General features: G+C 38.4%; 1 protein-coding gene across 1 annotated transcript in view; it reads left to right on the top strand.

The window, feature by feature from the left end:
- Positions 1 to 2,409: 2,409 nt before the first annotated feature.
- The window catches only part of LOC127413723 (metal transporter CNNM1-like), a 37,235-nt gene continuing 18,614 nt past the window's right edge, over positions 2,410 to 21,030 (top strand). The window contains exons 1-2 of the mRNA XM_051651099.1: positions 2,410 to 3,847; positions 16,958 to 17,101. Of these exons, the coding sequence (XP_051507059.1) occupies positions 2,410 to 3,847; positions 16,958 to 17,101 (1,582 nt within the window). The remainder of the gene's footprint in view (positions 3,848 to 16,957; positions 17,102 to 21,030) is intronic.

Here is a 21,030-nt window from a genome sequence, read left to right as displayed (position 1 = left end):
ATGAAGGTTGTTATTATTAAGGGAAAACAAAATCCAAACCTACATGGCCCTGTGTGAAAAAGTGTTTGCCCCACCTGTTAAAACATAACTTAACTGTGGTTTATCACACCTGAGTTCAATTTCTCTAGCCACACCCAGGCCTGATTACTGCCACACCTGTTCTCAATCAAGAAATCACTTAAATAGGACCTGCCTGACAAAGTGAAGTAGACCAAAAGATCTTCAAAAGCTAGACATCATGCCGAGATCCAAAGAAATTCAGGAACAAATGAGAAAGAAAGTAATTGAGATCTATCAGTCTGGAAAAGGTTACAAAGCCATTTCTAAAGCTTTAGGACTCCAGAGAACCACAGTGAGAGCCATTATCCACAAATGGCGAAAACATGGAACAGTGGTGAACCTTCCCAGGAGTGGCCAGCCGACCAAAATTACCCCAAGAGTGCAGCGACAACTCATCCAAGAGGTCACAAAAGACCCCACAACAACATCCAAAGAACTGCAGGCCTCACTTGCCTCAGTTAAGGTCAGTGTTCATGACTCCACCATAAGAAAGAGACTGGGCAAAAATGGCCTGCATGGCAGAGTTCCAAGACTAAAACCACTGCTGAGCAAAAAGAACATTAAGGCTCCTCTCATTTTTGCCAGAAAACATCTTGATGATCCCCAAGACTTTTGGGAAAATACTCTGTGGACTAACGAGACAAAAGTTGAACTTTTTGGAAGGTGTGTGTCCCATTACATCTGGCGTAAAAGTAACACCGCATTTCAGGAAATAGAACATCGTACCAACAGTAAAAGTGGTGGTAGTGTGATGGTCTGGGGCTGTTTTGCTGCTTCAGGACCTGGAAGACTTGCTGTGATAAATGGAACCATGAATTCTGCTGTCTACCAAAAAATCCTGAAGGAGAATGTCCGGCCATCTGTTCGTGACCTCAAGCTGAAGCGAACTTGGGTTCTGCAGCAGGACAATGATCCAAAACACACCAGCAAGTCCACCTCTGAATGGCTGAAGAAAAACAAAATGAAGACTTTGGAGTGGCCTAGTCAAAGTCCTGACCTGAATCCTATTGAGATGCTGTGGCATGACCTTAAAAAGGCAGTTCATGCTCGAAAACCCTCCAATGTGGCTGAATTACAACAATTCTGCAAAGATGAGTGGGCCAAAATTCCTCCACAGCGCTGTAAAGACTCATTGCAAGTTATCGCAAACGCTTGATTGCAGTTGTTGCTGCTAAGGGTGGCCCAACCAGTTATTAGGTTTAGGGGGCAATCACTTTTTCACACAGGGCCATGTAGGTTTGGATTTTGTTTTCCCTTAATAATAACAACCTTCATTTAAAAACTGCATTTTGTGTTTACTTGTGTTATCTTTGACTAATATTTAAACTTGTTTGATGATCTGAAACATTTAAGTGTGACAAACATGCAAAAAAATAAGAAATCAGGAAGGGGGCAAACACTTTTTCACACAACTGTGTGTATATATATATATATATAACACAAAGATTTTTAATCATATTCACTATAAATGTGAATTGCCAAAAGAAGAATGTGAAAGTTTAGATTTATGGTAAAAAAAAAAATAGGACTTAAATACTGATCTGTTTCTCACCCACACCTATCATATCGCTTCTGACAACATGTATTTAAACACTGGAGTCGTATGGATTACTTTTATGCTGCCTTTATGTGCTTTGTGGGCCTTCAAAGTTCTGGCCACCATCCACTTGTATCGAATGGACATACAAAGTGGAGATATTCTTGTAAAAATCTTTATTTAAGTTCTGCATAAGAAAGAAAGTCATACACATGGGATGGCATGAGTGTGGGTAAATGGGGTGAACTATGCCTTTAATGGGGTGGACATGTGGTTATTCTGCTAAGACACCTGTGTGAAATGAAGGTAACTGACTTCATCCAGTACAGTACATGCACTAATAAAAGGATGTATGGAGTCAAACGTTGGGGCCAGTTGGAAAAATCTATTTGCAAAAAGTAGTAAGAAATGTTAGTTTTGAAAAAAGAACAACGAATAGGCATATTTGCTTGCAGATACCACTTGGTTTGTGTTTTGTTATGTAATGCATTGAATTTAATTACCAGAAAAAGCAACTTAAGCAAATTAAGATAGAACTTATAGCAGATGATGTAAATTCTGCATTGATTTAGAACGGTATAATGAAATCAAAATCAAAAAAAATTCTGGCTGTGGGTTTCAGTCAGTACTATGCAGCTGCTTACAGTATTACAGCTTCATCATTTCCCCCCTGCGAAGCGTCATGACGTCATTGCAGTGTAACATTTATTTACACAAGACTCCAGCTGTTACATTGAGTCGTCAAACAGAGTGAAGTGTGTGTCCGTGTGGGTGTGTATGCGTGTGTAATCGCCACGTGATCCAGCTCGCCAATGTCCTTCTACAACCCACTCAGCATCATGGCTGCGGATGCTGCGGATGCTCTCCTCCCGCTCCGCATCCCTGGGCCATGCCTTCTGCCGCTGGTTCTCCTGATCCTCTCCGCTTTGCTCACACCGACCCACGGACTGCTAGGCTTCCGACCGGAGGACACGGGTGGAGGTCTGTCCGTGCAGGACGGGCTACTGAAAGCGACAGAGGGGACGCGGTTCATGTTGCGGGTGTACTATGCAGCAACCGCGCAGAGGCTCAACCGAACTGTCAGCAGCGCCACAGCCGCGCCGTGGATCGCGTTCATAGAGGAACCGGAGTCGGGCAGAGAGGGACAGGTGCATCCCAAAGGAAACTTGTGCGTGGAAGAGAGCGCCAGGAGCTCGGATATAGAACTGCTTGGGTCTTTCAAGTCCGCCTCCAGCCAAAATTCCATCCTGGTGGAGCTGCTCGCCAAAGACCTCCGCAGAGGAGAGAAAATCAAATATTACTCCATGTGCGCCTTTGATGGGGTCAAGTGGGAGCAATATAGAACGCGAGACTTCTTGCTGGCGGTGGTGGAGCGGCGGCCGCATACGGAAGGATGGTTGCAGGCGGGTCTTTCGGTGCTGCTGCTCGCGTTGTCCGCGCTCTTCAGCGGGCTGGTGATCAGCATGCTCGCGCTGGACCCGGTGGAACTCAAAGTGCTGCAGAACAGCGGCACCGAAAAGGAGCAAAAGTATGCTCACAAGATCGAGTCCGTGCGCAAACGTGGAAACTATGTCCTGTGCACCTTAGTTCTGTGCAACGTGCTCACCAACACTTTCCTTGTGGTGTGGATGTGCCAAATCCTCGGGCTGACGCCTGTCGCCACTGCGGCGTGCACTTTTCTCATCTTCTTCATCGGAGAGATCCTCCCACATTCCGTTGCATCCCGACACGGGCTGGCTATTGCATCCAAGACTGTATGGCTGACCAAGATTTTGATGCTGATCACTTTCCCCATTACATATCCCATTAGTAAATTACTAGACAATATGCTGCACCAGGAAATCAGTAACTTCTACACCCGTGAGAAGTTACTTGCCATGCTGCGAGTTACTGACCCCTATCATGACCTGGTTAAAGAAGAACTGAACATCATACAGGGAGCTCTGGAACTCAGGACCAAAACGGTGGAAGATGTTCTGACCCCTCTCAATGACTGCTTCATGCTGGCCTCGGATGCCATACTAGACTTCAACACAATGTCAGATGTGATGCAGAGTGGTTACACACGCATACCTGTGTTTGAGAATGAAAGGTCCAATATTATCGATATTCTGTTTGTCAAAGATCTGGCCTTCGTTGATCCGGATGACTGCACCCCGTTAAAAACCATCACTCAGTTCTACAAGCACCCCCTGCACTGTGTCTTTAATGACACCAAGCTGGATGCAATGCTGGAGCAGTTCAAAAAAGGTAGGCTGCCTGGAGTGCATTTGAATCACAAAGGTATGGGAGAATATAGTTAGTGGCATTATAATTTAAATCTCTGCAGTTCCAGCATAATGGTGATTGTTATGCATTAATATCTGGCTTAGTCCTGTACACAGGGCCATAGCTAGTGGGGTAAAAGGTGGTAGTGTTTCTAGGGACCCTAAGGTCCAGTGGGACCCACAACAAATTCGTAATATTTTAACAGGTAAGGGGCCCAGAGCAATATACTGTATATTCAGGGGGCCCAGAATCCCTTGCTGCGGCCCTGCCTGTACAGTACATAAATCTTCTGTTTGGGGTCTGAGAGACCTCAAGGCCCTTTTAAAGGAATAGTTCAGGTTCAATACAAGTTAAGCGTAATCAACAGCATTTGTGACATAATGTTGAATACCACACACAAAAAAAAGAAGAAAATAATGTTTTTAAAAAAAATAGCTTCGACGACTCCCTCCTTTTCTTTAAAAAAAAGAAAAGAAAAAAAAAGAAGCAAAAATCGAGGCTACATTGAGGCATTTACAATGGAAGTGAATGGGGCCAATTAATTCTTCTGTTAAAACTTATTAAACGTATTATTTGAGCTACAAAGTTGTGTAAATACTTGTTTTTTGCAGTCATTTTATGTTGTCATGGCAACAAAGTTGTAAAATTGAATGTAACTTTACTCAGAAAAGGTTAGTAAGCAAAGTTATTGCTCTAAAATCATGTAAACACACTTATTGTTTACATTTTGTGGCTATACTTTTAAAACTATAGGTATTGTAACATTTATGAATTGGCCCCATTCAATTCCATTGCATCATTGGAGCCCTTTATATATATATATATATATATATATATATATATATATATATATATATATATATATATATATATATATAAAATGAGGGACAAGTTGAAATAACAGTTTTGTGGCAATCAACATTATGCACAAATGAAGTAGATTGAGCTTAACTTGTATTGAACCCGGAATATTATTTTCATAGCTCAGAAATCATACAGAAGGTTGATACTTCATGCCTTTTCCTAATCCTGTAGGAACTGATTCTAAACAAAACATTAAAGGAATTTCCTTTCCTTAAAAATTACAATTCAAACAACTTTACAGCTCAAATAATACATGAGTTTTAACAGAAAAATGTAATTAAAAATTAAATACAAGTGCTTTTATAAAATTATAAGCTTTACATTTCTGCCTTTGAACCCCCCAAAAATTGGCCCCATTCACTACCATTGTAAGTGCCTCACTGTAACCTTGATTTTTGCTTTTTTTGAAAGAAAATTAGGGACGAATCGAAATTATTCTTTTGTGGTAATCAACATTATGTCACAAATACTGTTGGGCTTAACTTGTATTGAACACGGAATATTCCTTTCACTTAATAATTTTCTTTATTTATCACATATTATGCATTTGCACATATACAGTGAAATTCTTCTTTTTCACATATCCCAGCCAGGCTGGGGTCAGAGTGCAGGGTCAGCCATGATATGGTGCCCCTGGAGCAGATAGGGTCAAGGGCCTTGCTCAAGGGCCCAACAGTGGCATCTTGGCGGTGCTGGGGCTTGAACCCCCGACCTTCTGATCAGTAACCCAGAGCCTTAACCGCTGAGCCAGATGTTAAAATGTTACATCCCTTCTGTTTGGGGTCTCAGAGATCCCTGATGTAAAACATGAATACATTTTATACTAAGTGTTTTTGCTAATATCAAATTGATCCCAAACAGAAACAATGTTACTATAATGGTAACGGTCACATTTCTGAAAAGTGCATCCCCACTTTGTGATATAACACAAAGGTATAAATCTTTAATAATTAATGTCTGCTGGCTTTTGTTTCAGTCAGATGAACACATTAAAATAATTTTGGGGAAAAATAAATGGTATATTTTTATACTTTACTGTTATTATTCATACATGTACATCACTGGCGCCTGTGGGATACCAAAATATTAAGACAGCAAAGTCAGTCTCAACAGATAATGAGGTTTATGTGTAACTAAAATACTTTGGAAGGATTAGTGCATCATAGCTTTCCTTCTAAGCACTGACTGGGATGTATTCAAAATATAACTCTTTTGAGTCTTATTTGACGTCATACAAGCCTTTTACATTTGAGATTTAGTGTAAGCTTCATCTTTACAACTTCAGCTGACATCTGCATAGGGGCTGGAGGCTGGACTGAAATAATCAGAACTTGTTCCCATGGCAACAGCATTTATTCTGTCATCGTTACTTACTATTCACCATGAGAGCAGGTATTAGTCACTGTTTGCTTGAAGAAAAACATACTGTATTTTGACACACCTTCTCCAGAGAATCCATAAATTACTTATGTCATGCACTGATATGTGTGGAATGCAGGGAAGAATGGCTATAGTGTTTAGGTCTTGCTCTTCGCCTAGACACTGATCTGATGTATTCTGACTCCTGGCACGAAATCATACTGTGGCTTTTGTGACTGCATCTCAGTAGCAATTACGTAATAATTTTGTATTGAGATTTATGGAATTTTCTAAGGCACAGATTTAAAGCTGAGAGCAGCAGCAGGGTGCAGAGCACCATAATATAGCCTTGTGAAAGAGCCGTAATACAGCAACCCGTCAGATTTACCACTCTTGCAGGGCACAAGGTTTGCCAGATTTACCACCCCAACAGGGTACAAATGCTTATGAATGAATGATTGAATGTTACATTTATATAGTGCTTTTCTGACACTACACTCAAAGCGCTTTACACAGTGAACAGGGGACTCTCCTCAACCACCACCAGTGTGCAGCATCCACCTGGATGATGCGACAGCAGCCATAGTGTGCCAGTACACTCACCACACACCAGCTACTGGTATGGTAAAAGGGATAATCGAATCAGTGCCGGAATTCTGGACACATTTTAGTCCCTGACCAAAAATAGGATTTTGAGCAAAGAAACATAATTTATTGTGAATTTTAACTCAGGGCTGAGCTCAATCTATGTGTAGACCCTCAATTTATTTTCTACAGCAGAATTGTGCTATGTAGAACTGTGCTAGTGACTAAGGTCTAAGTTCACATACAGTAGTTAATTGCACTCTGAGTCCAGTAATCACACCATTCAAAACTACATTACTAAAAATCTCATCAATGTCTCAATGTCTATTTTAAGCCTTTAATTGCTGTTCATCCCTGCTGCACTCTTTCAGAACAAGCAGACTGGCTAACTTTTGTAAATGTTTTGCATCATTCTTGGGTAATTTGGTAATATTTCATCTTGGAATTGATTCTACACATACTGGTTATAAAATAAACATCTACCTACTATTGTTCATGTGTTCCTGATACCAGTTTAAGACTACAAAAATAACATTTATGACAGTTTTCATTTTTTTTTTTTTTTTTTTTTTTTGTGATGAAGCTATAAATAGGCAAATTGTGTGCCTGTGGTGTCATTATTTTTGTAAAAAATATTTTAAATTCGGTTTCAGATTTTCAACTGAAACCTCTACTTTTTTGTGCTAGCCCTTAACATACAAGGCTGAGCTCAGCAAACAATCCATTGATGTTTAATTGTGGTCCCATTTTAACTATCTAATATTGTCACCCTCGTCTCAACCCCGTCACAACTCTCCCATCACTAGGCTACTTGCACCAACATGTTTTTAACACTGTTTTATTCAAGTAAATATAGAGAATTTGTCATGAATAATATATGCACTATTCCATATTTTTGTTGCAATATTCATAAATATAGTGAATGACCCATCACAGGTTGACAGTGAAGAAATGTGTCAGGGTTGTGTGTGGCTCAAAATGACCACTGTCCCTCATGTAATGTAGGACATAAGGCAACAAAGCATACATTAAATTAGTAAATTCTATATATACTTATGGAATAAAATATAATTTCAAAAAGTACTGATTTAATATTTTAATTTCATGTGACATTGTCAAGTTGTGCTTGACAATACCCATCTGAATATATCACACCTTAAAATAATACAAATTATGATATTTCTTACCTGTTTCTGCACCATGCTGTTGAAGAAAGATTAATTATGTCACTTCTGGTTAATAATGTCACATATTGGTGGGATCAAAAAATTTTATGGGCTGAAAATGGTTGGTGTGACATGGTTGAGTTCAAACCAAGTGACAAAACTTTAAAGCCTGTTTTAATCTGTGAAGTGCACAGAACGGGGGCAGCAGGGGTGCAAGCCCCTGCCCCTTTCGTTCACAAATCTAAAGGTGCCCTTTTGGTCGTCCAGAAAAAGGGAGGACATTTTAATAGTTACATTTAAATAATTAAATAAAACAAAATTAAAATCTCATAATAATCTCACAATAACATTAATATGTGTTAATGTATTATTATTAGATTTGTTTGTAAATCGTGGGCGTTAATGAAAATTAAGCAGAGGTGCCTTAAAGAGCGCACGCTACAGCAGACCGGGGGCGTCTTCCAATCGCAAGTGATCCTCCCTATGCACTAAACTCGCTGCAAAGTGCAGAGCCCTTGAAGTGGGTACTCTGATGGAAACATGGCATTCCTGTATGAATGTACCCTTTGCAAACAGTCTTGTGAAAGGCCCTTCGAGAAAAGATTCATTTTCTCACTTTCGTTTTAAACGAGTTTCCGTCAACAACTTTGGGGGCGTGTTGAAGCGGTTTTCGCACAGGGCGCCATACAAGCTAGAACCGCCACTGGTACCAGGTCAAATAAAAAGTCCACTCCACGTGTTGTATGTTCATCAAAAGAATAATACTTGATTGCTACCGCATTTCCGACATGCAGTGTAGACAGATTTATTAATTATAATGGGAGCGGTCACATCACTTTCAGTGATAGAAATTCAATTAGTCTTTTATAGAATGCTGTCATAAACTGAAGGAGCTGTCTGGTCAGCCAAAGCCAGTTTGGTTTTTGTTGAAACTAATAAGCCATTAGACTAATCACTTTCAGAAAAATACCATAGTATTAACATTTTTTGGACATGTAGTCTACCATGATAACCATTAAAAACCATGGTACCATCTTGACACTATTATTGTACCATGGTTCCGCCATCTTATTGCTGTAAGGTCCTATATACTGTATTTATAAATATTAATGACAGTAAAATAACATTATATTAATATTAAAAGATATGAAGAGAAAGTAATATAAGAAGTGTCAATTATATAAAGAGAAGATGAAGTGAGGGAGCAGAGATGAGAGAAAGTGAAAAGAGGGATGAGACAAGAAAAACATTAGAGCCCTATAACAAAAAAGACACCGTGCCGTTACCAGGGTAATACCATGGTACTGAATGATTATTATATTAATTGATGATACCGTCATGGTACTCCAAGGTACTTTAAAAAAATCCATGGTTTTACTATGACACATGTCATAAACATGGGGTTATCGCAGACCATGTTGGAAAATAAATAAATAAACAAGTGTATTACCATAGTCATGTGAACTACATTTGTGCTACCCATATGGTGTTTTTGGAAGCTTAACAGCTGTGGTCCCTATGAACTGTTGTTTTATAGAAAAGAGCTGTGTGAATATTCTTAAAAAAAATAATAATTAAAATAATTGCAGAAATCTCATTTTGGGGTACTGTATTCCTTTAAAATGGAAGTTCCTCTCAGTGCTTGTCTGTACAGAAACATCAGGGCAGATTAGCTGCAGCAGTGACCTTTTGGTCCAATCAGCATCTCAGCTTGGGACCATATGGACAAAAAGAGCAGAGAGAAAGAGAGGAGGATCTGTTTCCTCACACTGTGAGCACCCGACCTGCCACTCTTTGAAGACTCTGCCTCCAGTGAACATATTACAGCTGAGATAATGAAATATGTAGACTCAACCTTCCAGTCATTGAAATAAGGCAGATGCTGAACAGCATGCAGGTAATGGTGAGGCTGGTTATTTGCAATATGAGATTTAAAAGGACACCCACCTGATTCTTAGCACATCAAAACTGTTCAAACATAGACTCAGTCTAAGCTCTGTTATTCGTTTAGAGACAAGAACCAAGTTGATTGATCATGGGCTGGCTGCTGACTGCTTTCATCTGTCTCCAAGTGATTTTCTGTATAGTGTCTGTATCAAGGTTGCCCAGGAAGAAGTTTTCAACAGTAACAAAGCCCTAAACAATAACATGTCTAAGGTTGAGTTGGTTTGTTTGGGTTTTAGAAAAAGTAGTTTAAAGGCTATGAGTAGATAGTACCATCATCTAGTAATCAGCATCATAATGTTCACAAATATCTTTTTTTTCTCCCATTTTCTCCCCAATTTGGAATGCCCAATTCCCAATGCGCTCTAAGTCCTCGTGGTGGCGTAGTGACTTGCCTCAATCCAAGTGGCGGAGGACGAATCTCAGTTGCCTCTGCGTCTGAGACCGTCAATCCGCGCATCTTATCACGTGGCTTGTTGAGCGTGTTACCGCGGAGACCTAGCGCGTGTGGAGGCTCACGCTATTCTCCGCGGCATCCATACACAACTTACCACGCGCCCCACTGAGAGCGAGAACCACACATTATAGCGACCACGAGGAGGTTAATCCAACGTGACTCTACCCACCCTAGCAACCAGGCCAATTGGTTGCTTAGGAAGCCTGACTGGAGTCACTCAGCACGCCCTGGATTCGAACTTGCGACTCCAGGTGTGGTACAAATATATTTTTTTAATTTAACACCAAATTGATGTGGTATTTCAAGGGCATTGTGAAATGACCTACAAAGTTTTGTGTCAAAATGCAAAAATGTTGCCGAGATATGTCCTCACTTTCTGTTTGATGTCTTCGCCAATTATTTTGTTTGGGTATATCTGAATGACATCAAAAATCCAATTGCTCAAGCTTGTGAGGCTTCGAATAAAAATGATATGAGCCAGTTTTGGTGAAGATCGGACAAACTGTGTAAAAAGAGAAAACAGTGCATTAATCCAGTGGTTCTCAACCTTTTTGACTCCAAGGCCCCCCATTGTCAGAAAAAATATTCGAAGGCCCCCCATGTAGGCTATTTGATATTTCTATTATAAGATATTACCTTAATGAGAATTCTTATTACCGTAAGAGTCATATTTTTCTGTATTGCAATAAAAAAAGTTGCTGTTGTACAATGATTTTCTTAATTAAAATCAGCAAAAATTAAAAGCAGTACCAAGAGAGAATTACTTTGATTTAAAATACTTTACAATTTGTCATGTTGCGGTAAAAAGAATATCATAATTACCTTTTTTTTCACATTGTGGTAATGAACATTGGGGGCTAAAATGTGTGTAACTGTCTTGAAATAATGTCTCAATTTAAAAAAAATAAAATTACTTTTCTATAGGCAAAATATAATTTCTTAATTTTTGAATCACCCTTAAAATGATTTGTCTGTTTTATGACGTTTTGATCTGTAACTGGAAACAGTATTTTTAAATGGGTGGAAATTTGAACCACTTTGTTTCTGTTTGTTATTAGCTAAAATGTACATTACATTTTTTAACTGTAAGTGGTGCAAGAAGGCTTGAAAGACTTACCCCAAAATTGTATCAAATAAGCAGATGGATAGCTGTATTTTATATATTTCTATCTGTATTCTGTATGAATAAATATGTATAACCAATATCTACAAATCAACCAGAAAGCTCAGCCTAAGGCCAAATGGATCCTTCACCACTAATAATCCTAAAACAATTATTTTCATATTTTTTAAAAGCAATAAAAAGGAAAAGCATGCATTTACTTATGCATTACATCCTAAAGTGCCTTTTGGTCAAGCTGTGGCATGTTGGATTCTTTATTAAATATGGTCAGGGATTTAAATTAAACTCCTTACACAGTGTCTGTTTTTAGTAGTGTGCTGTGCTTTATTTAGCATTTTCACTGCTCTGTTCTACCATGCATCACGAGTCGAGTAGTGCTAGCTTTAATGAGTTCATTTGCTGGCACTGCAGCAGAAGAGGGAATCACAGGGACATCCGTGTGGGCTCAGACCCCCTGGCTGTGTGCGTGTGTCTGTGTGTTATATAATAACGATGTAATGCAGTTCCCTGAACATCAGTTCTGAGGTGTTTCATGCTGCATTGCCCTTGTTCTCCACCTGACTACTGCAGAATTCTACACTATTTCTCAGAGTGTATCACTACCATGGAGACCAGAGAGAGAGAGAGAGAGAGAAAGAGAGGGAGGGTGGGGGTGGCTTCTGTCCGTCTGGATCTCTATCTATCCAAAGGTTGAGGGGGAAGGATTATATCAGTTATATCACTCTGGATGAAATGATATTCCAAATCTGATGATTTGATGGCATCTGATGATTAACAGAAATGCTGGCTCTATAGTGTGTTTATCTCATTGGACTGAGCATCTGTCTGGACATTCAATAAACAATACTGTATATAAGTAATACTGATCATGGCTTCAGATTATGAGATCTAAAGAACAACCTTTAAAGGAATCTATTTTCAAATTAATTTTTTTTATGTCCATTTTCCACCCACCCTCTGACCCCTAGTATTAAATGGGCAATTGTTTTGTAATAATCAATCTGTTTATTTTTTCTGCTGTGTCTTTAAGTGTTCATCATAAACATCCTCTTCCCATGAGACATGAGATACAAGACTTTGCTGTGCTTACAGTACGAGCTGCAGGTTTGCTGTCAGTCCAGTATAGATTTGAATTGCTTCATCTTTCTGGTGTGGGTAATAACTCTGTGGTCTCACAGAAACTTACTATACCTACATTTTTGAAGATAATTTTTAAGTGGCCCATTGTACATGGCAGTTTGCTGGTGAAATGAACACTGTAGGCACTAAAACAACAATCATATTTATTTCCTTTCACACAAATCATGAGGAAAAGACAGATTATCAGTTAGTATACACTTTTTGTATCTAAGACATTAAAACACTTTTACTAGCACATGACTTGTACGGTGATACATTTTAACATTTGTTTTGCATAACCAACTGCGTTTATGAGTTCGTTTAAATCCAGTTACATTGTGCTGTAGCTCAAGTATGTTACACTTGCAATACAAAAGACTGGGGTACGAGTCCTGAAGAGCACTCAAGTCGATGCACTATCCAAAAGTGTCATAGAAGCTAATCTAAATGGCTTGGCTGCTTCAGCAAGTATGTTTTTCATCTTACATTAGCTTTTTATGACACTATCAGTTGGGTTTAGGTTTAAGGTTTAGGGTAGGGAGGTAGGTAGGTAGGTAGGTTTTGTTTATTTAAAACTCGATTGAGTATTAACCTTAAAAACCTCATCTGTTTAGGAGAAAATGTAATTCGCTTTTAGCGTCAGTGGACAATTCACCTCAGAACTGCCACAATGCATGTGTGCAACATAGTCTCATAGAATGAATGTTACTTAAACTACTATACATTTATGCAAACTGAGTTTTACATGCCGCGTTCTATGTTTCGCCGTTGTTTCCTGGTGGCACTACAACAACTGTGTGATTCACTTTCACACAAAGTACAAGGGCTGATTATAAACACTTATTTTTCACTCTATTACTCACACACTGCTATTTTATGATATCGAAACACTTTTACTCTAACGCATCATTTGAAAACGATACATTTTAACGCTTGACCCACCTACATTTACACACTTATTCCTAGCTTGTGCGCTAGCTCACCTGATTTGGAAGACCGAGGCACGGGCCCAGCTAAGCACACAAGCTGACACGTGAAACAAAAATGTCATAGAAACGACACAAAATGATGTGGTTGCTTTAGAAAATCTGCTTTTCATGTCGCATTTGCTTTTGGGACACTAACAGTTAGGTTTAGGTATTGGTTTAGGGTAAAGATGTCTGTTTTATTCACCTCTCATTTGCTTTAAGGACACTATTGGTTAGGTTTAGGTTAAAGTTTAAGGTTAGGAAAATACATTTTAGTCATTGAAATCTAACATTCACCTTAAAAACCTCGTCTGATTACAATATTTCACTTGCTTTTGGTGCCCATTGCTGGACATTTGACTGGGAAACTGCAGCAAAATGTGTAAGCATGTAATTTCGTTTTGCAAAAATGTGCGCCATGATCACATAATGTTCATGAGATCAGGCACAGAATGGCCTGACAGTATCTACTGTATCCTGCTTTCTCCTTGATACAATATAGAACTGGACGGATCAAAAATCTGAATAGCAAACAGGTGTGTAAGTTATCAGTTCAGAATGACCCAATTTTGCACTTTAGTACCATTAAATGGAATTTTTTTTCACCAAAGAGAAAGTTTTGAGTTATGAAAGTTATAATATTTTGTCATGTTTCAAAGAACTCAAAAAAAAAAAAAAAAAACATTACATTTGGCAACATATTTTGTGAAAGGGGGCAACATGACATCAGAAAAGTCATTAATGCCTGAGCGGCTTGTTTCTAGAGACTCAAAAATAGCAGATTCTAGGTTTTTGGCACAGTCAGCTTTATCAGTAGAGCTGCAGGCCTTCTGAAACCCCAATGCATAATCCCTCAGCTCAGTTTACATAAGGCCAGGTCTGAATCTTCAGAGTTGTCATAGTTAATCTTCTCATGAGCTTTCATTTGAAACCTATTTTCATGGCAAGTGACAGTCATGCAAAGATCAACCCAATCAACAATACAGAAGACTCTCTCTGCACACACAAACATCCAAAGGGTAAAATAAATTGACATGACTTCCAACCCGATCTTATGAAAAGTCGTACATAATTTACGAGGTGGTTATTTCGTGTGATGTCGCATGATTTTGTTCGCATAAACTCGTACGATTTCATCATGTGCAAATTCCCGGATGTCTAATGCGGAAGCGCGAGTTTCGCACACGAGGCGTTAAGGACATGCTTATTAATATTATACCCTTACCCAAACCCCTTATCTAAACTTAACCAATCAGTAGAGTGTGTAAACATGATAGGAAGCTGTTGTAAGTGACAGAAGCAAGTCATTGTCGCAAATTAGATGTAAACAATGTCCAGTGACGTCATTGGCTGTAGTGAAAGTCGTGGGAATTAAAACGAGTGCAGTTGCACGATATCATACGAATTAGCCAAATTTAGAAAAGTCATTCGAATCCTGACGATTTCGCCATGAAAGTATGTTGTGACTTCATTGCTGGCTGCTGAAGTTATAAGACTATTGATAGTGTTGTCACAGAACCAAAATTTCAGTAGTCGGTACTGATACCAGTGAAATTTCACAGTTCTTGATACCAATTTCGATACCCAAAGAAAAAATGTGCTAATATGATAATATGCTATTGAACACATTCCTTTAGCCTATTTAAAGTTAAATTTCAATGTAAATAATAAATTAAAGGATATGCATGTTTCCTTCAAGTGTTTCTAACACTTGTTTTTTTTTTTTAAGCAGGGCCCTGCTGAAATCCCAAACTTTTATTCAGTACAAAAGCACTCTTGCTTGTGATATATTGCTTACTTTTTATTTTTATTACAATCATTATGCATTAATCATTAATTATTTTTATTATTATAATTATTATTATATCTACAGTGAGGATTACATTTTACTATACAGTTATAATATATTCCTGTTGCAATTTCTTCAATTTCAGGCGTTTAGCTTTTATTATGAATCGTGGTATTATTTTGATGTGTATTTTTGATGGAAGTTTAACTTCTGATAAAGAGTTCATTACAAGGCCCAGTGTGATCGTTAAACTGCAAATGCTGTTATTTAATAATACAAATTATATAAAAATAACACTTTAGAGTGTATTAATGCTCTGCTCTGTCATCTCTCATACAACGTGAAAGATTCTCATAGTCTGTGGAGTTTCCAGTGTGTGAGCGGTCTGGTTCACACATTCATTTAAAGCTCATGCAGCTCATACAGACTGCAGAATTTTGCGGTTTAATAATCACACTAGGACATATCACGATTTTCATTTGATTAGTTGTGCATTTCAGTGTAAAAAGAGTAACAGAGCACACGCTCAAATAAGCGTGTGAGCATTTGAAAGTAGTCGTGTGTCAGTAAAACTGTGCAGGTACCAAATGAAGTGAGAGGGTTCTCGCTGCAGACTGTAGCGCAGTGACCTAGTGGATTTTGGTGACATAGTGGATGTTTTGGTTTTTATGCATTACACTGAGTACATTATTACTTAGTATTAAAATATTACACTGAGACATTTGTTTAATATAGCATAGCTTTTAAAAATGGTCATAACCATGGATTTCGTAAATTACTTTTCCTTGTATTTCCTCTTCACCCACAGAAAACAAATATATAAATTAAGCAATATACTCACTATAATGTGCTCCTCATTTTAACATCTCCTCCGCTGTACATAAATGCCATGGGGTGAATTATTTGTATTTGTATATTAACATGTAGTGGTCAGGCATACTTGGAAGTATGTAAAAGGTAAATTAAAGTGAATCTGGAGTGCTTTAAAAATTATGTGCTCAGCACACGAACTGAATGGAGCACATTTGTTACTCTGAGCACAAGATGGAGCACAGAAAGGGAGGAATAAAGCAAACGAATATTATGAAATATGAAATTAAATAATGTAAAACACCTATTTTTCGAAAGTACGTTAACACTGTCCAACAGTTACACCAGTGGATAAAGTTTCAGAAGGGGGCAGTGTCTCCTTTGCCTCACTTGAACTCATTGCATTGAGGTCATTGAGGTTCTAAAGCATGGTGTAAATGTGAAGGGGGTAAAAAACTTTTAGTTAGATAAAACACCAATTGGCTGACTGTGTCAATACGATAATGCCTGCCCATTTTAGTAACTGGTCTGCATATCAGCATTAATGTGTCAAACTGGTGGAAATAGTTGGAATAATACAGAGTACAAACAACTCACCCACTCACCAAATCAACACTTTTGGTAACGTCCAAATGGAAATGAACTTGAAATGACACAAAATGATTTGCCTCCTCATTTCAGAAGTTCACTACCACTAGTCCACTACTAGAAGTCCAGGATGAGGATTATCTTTGAATTGTCTTTTTTTAACCAGACACATTAAACTTCATGACAAGAGCAACAGTTTCCCATAAATGGAAGCTTCTTTTATCAAGCAGCATTAAAACAACAGCTGCTAGCATATTCTGTCATGATCCTTGTTTTGTCTAATGTTCATGTGTTAATTTTATTTTCCTGGCACTGTAAAGGGAAATCACATTTGGCCATCGTACAGAGGGTGAATAATGAGGGAGAAGGAGATCCTTTCTATGAGGTCATGGGCATTGTCACGCTGGAGGACGTCATCGAGGAGATCATCAAGTCTGAGATTGTGGATGAAACTGACCTTTACAGTAAGTGTCTACTATTTCTGTGCTTTGAATCTTCACTCTAATTTTTAGCTCCATTTGCTTTTCCATATTTTGGTCAACGTAAACTGTTAGCTGAACATTTGAACACTTAAGAGTAACATACATTTTCTCTTGCTGGTGTATATACTCTTTTAATTGCTTCTTCTGTAGTTTAACACTTCTAAAGTCTTGGCATAGCTGACTCGGCGCACTTAGAGTGTTGGACTGAGTCAAAACTTGCCCTGTTCCCTGCTGCTTCTTCATGCTTAGTCAACTGAGAGATGATTTTGTGACCCCATTGCAAATAATTACTGCAAATAATTACCACACTAATTAGAACTCTAGAATTGGCAAAGCCAGTAATTTGCCATTATCAGATCACATTTAGTCATAACAAATAAAATATAGGGGAGACCAGGGCTAGTTACTTCTCAGGGTAGTTTATTATTATTATTATTATTATTATTATTTCATTTATACAGTGGTGTGAAAAAGTGTTTGCCCCCTTCCTGATTTCTTATTTTTTTGCATGTTTGTCACACTTAAATGTTTCAGATCATCAAACAAGTTTAAATATTAGTCAAAGATAACACAAGTAAACACAAAATGCAGTTTTTAAATGAAGGTTGTTATTATTAAGGGAAAACAAAATCCAAACCTACATGGCCCTGTGTGAAAAAGTGTTTGCCCCACCTGTTAAAACATAACTTAACTGTGGTTTATCACACCTGAGTTCAATTTCTCTAGCCACACCCAGGCCTGATTACTGCCACACCTGTTCTCAATCAAGAAATCACTTAAATAGGACCTGCCTGACAAAGTGAAGTAGACCAAAAGATCTTCAAAAGCTAGACATCATGCCGAGATCCAAAGAAATTCAGGAACAAATGAGAAAGAAAGTAATTGAGATCTATCAGTCTGGAAAAGGTTACAAAGCCATTTCTAAAGCTTTGGGACTCCAGAGAACCACAGTGAGAGCCATTATCCACAAATGGTGAAAACATGGAACAGTGGTGAACCTTCCCAGGAGTGGCCGGCCGACCAAAATTACCCCAAGAGTGCAGCGACAACTCATCCAAGAGGTCACAAAAGACCCCACAACAACATCCAAAGAACTGCAGGCCTCACTTGCCTCAGTTAAGATCAGTGTTCATGACTCCACCATAAGAAAGAGACTGGGCAAAAATGGCCTGCATGGCAGAGTTCCAAGACAAAAACCACTACTGAACAAAAAGAACATTAAGGCTCATCTCATTTTTGCCAGAAAACACCTTGATGATCCCCAAGACTTTTGGGAAAATACTCTGTGGACTGACGAGACAAAAGTTGAACTTTTTGGAAGGTGTGTCCCATTACATCTGGTGTAAAAGTAACATCGCATTTCAGAAAAAGAACATCGTACCAACAGTAAAATATGGTGGTGGTAGTGTGATGGTCTGGGGCTGTTTTGCTGCTTCAGGACCTGGAAGACTTGCTGTGATAAATGGAACCATGAATTCTGCTGTCTACCAAAAAATCCTGAAGGAGAATGTCCGGCCATCTGTTCGTGACCTCAAGCTGAAGCGAACTTGGGTTCTGCAGCAGGACAATGATCTAAAACACACCAGCAAGTCCACCTCTGAATGGCTGAAGAAAAACAAAATGAAGACTTTGGAGTGGCCTAGTCAAAGTCCTGACCTGAATCCTATTGAGATGCTGTGGCATGACCTTAAAAAGGCAGTTCATGCTCGAAAACCCTCCAATGTGGCTGAATTACAACAATTCTGCAAAGATGAGTGGGCCAAAATTCCTCCACAGCGCTGTAAAAGACTCATTGCAAGTTATCGCAAACGCTTGATTGCAGTTGTTGCTGCTAAGGGTGGCCCAACCAGTTATTAGGTTTAGGGGGCAAACACTTTTTCACACAGGGCCATGTAGGTTTGGATTTTGTTTTCCCTTAATAATAACAACCTTCATTTAAAAACTGCATTTTGTGTTTACTTGTGTTATATTTGACTAATATTTAAACTTGTTTGATGATCTGAAACATTTAAGTGTGACAAACATGCAAAAAAATAAGAAATCAGGAAGGGGGCAAACACTTTTTCACACCACTGTATACCTTAAAGGCTTGGGTACAAAAAGCTATTGAACATTTCCACCATTACTGCCAAGCAAAAATCTAATTGTATCTATGCACTATGCTATGCACGCAAATGCACTATGAGGAAAGTTTTCCCAGTGAGAACCATAAAACTGTAAAAGATAGCATACTAAACATTGAACTTGTTTTTTTTCTTTTTTTTTTTTTTTTTTTGGCAAAAAGAAATGGTCATTTATAAATTTTATAAAATTACCAAATATAAAACATGTGAAAACTTGCCCTGATTAAAATGTGACAACTTTCCCAACCTGACATTTATTAAAAATGGTCTTGTACCCTTGTCCACAGTTCACCTCTTTTGGTTAAATTCAAACTTCATGAGGTAATCCTTGCCTGAATGTATGCTAGTGTGGTTTTATTGTGTTCACTTGTTTAAAAGTGTGTTAGGGCATTTGTTTTATACAATCAAGTTCATTTGCTTTTTTTTGGGCCCAGCATTTACTGTTATGCCTTCTCTTTTTGGGACTAAAATCAGGGACTGAAAATGTTCCAAAGAACGAAATATTTTGCAGAACGTAACTGAAAACAGGAACAAAGTCCCTTTCAATTGTTCCAGAGTGAAAACATTATTTTTAAATGTTGGTAACCAATTAATAGCAAGTTATTTTCATTCCGATATTTATTTTTTTTCTTCATGGAACCAAAGTCTAAATGGTTTATCACAGTAAATTTTCAGAATTACACCACTTCCTGTTGCCCAAAGGCTTCTCTCATTTTGGTTGAACATGATATGCTGTATCACACATTTCTTTGCCTTAATGCACATTGTGGATGAAACCTTCTGTGACAGGCTGAAGACCTTTCAGACAACTATATACTGTATAATTAATATGTATACGTGCACGGTTAATCCAAAGTCTTTCTAGCAAGTCAGTCCACTGGTGGCCATCTTTGGAAAACTCCCGGGAGGCTATTTCCAGTCATGACAGTGCAGCTCCTATCTACTGGATGGGGGAACACCGAAATCTCAAACACTGCTTGCCAAGCTTACGTTTAAACAACATATTTCAAATCAGCAGTAAAATCTGGCAACACCAGTATCATAAATTGTGCTTCTTTACCTCATGTTCTCTGTAAATTCCACAGATACTATTTTAGAGAGTGGTCTAAACAAATAATAATTCCTTACCTGTCCAACAATAAGAAGCAACATGAGTATCACTACTCAGGTTTTTCTCCATCATCAAACCTTTCCACCTTGTGTATGCCATACTGATGTTTACTCTAGTTTTTCGCCTTTGCCGGCCTTTCTGTCTTCAGACATTTTTCGCTTCTTCGGCATAAACAGCTACTGAATCTCCTGTTGTCTCTCCTTCTAAAGCATGATAATAAATATGTTCCACTGTGTTCTTGTCACTCTTCGTATCACCAATCAACACTGCGCTTAGCATAGCCAAGCGTATGTACTGTACATAGACGAGAGCCAATGAGCGCGAGGATTTTCTTCTTGGACGTTTAGTGAAACACCACGGGTCATGAGATTTCAACATGGTGAAACACATTGAAGGGGGGGACCCACACCATGTATAATAAAAACACTTTTTATAGAAAACAATTATGAGTACAGTCTTCATCTCATCTGAGTGTATACCATTCAGATCACTCTTCACAAAAATGCAATTCATTCGTTAATGTGTAAAAAAATAAAAAAATTAGCCCCATATTTCTGAATGCACCTTTAACTATTACCTTATCTTTTCCGAGTATCCACAGACCCCAGTTATTGAACTACAGTAATTACATTCACCCAAAAAAAAATACAAACGCTAAGACGTAAACATAAGGAGTC

The sequence above is a fragment of the Myxocyprinus asiaticus genome, chromosome 23, assembly GCF_019703515.2.
Source record: "Myxocyprinus asiaticus isolate MX2 ecotype Aquarium Trade chromosome 23, UBuf_Myxa_2, whole genome shotgun sequence".
Classification (NCBI taxonomy): domain Eukaryota; kingdom Metazoa; phylum Chordata; class Actinopteri; order Cypriniformes; family Catostomidae; genus Myxocyprinus; species Myxocyprinus asiaticus.
The sequence above is the reverse complement of the archived record's forward strand: the minus strand, read 5'-3'. Positions and strand labels throughout refer to the sequence as shown.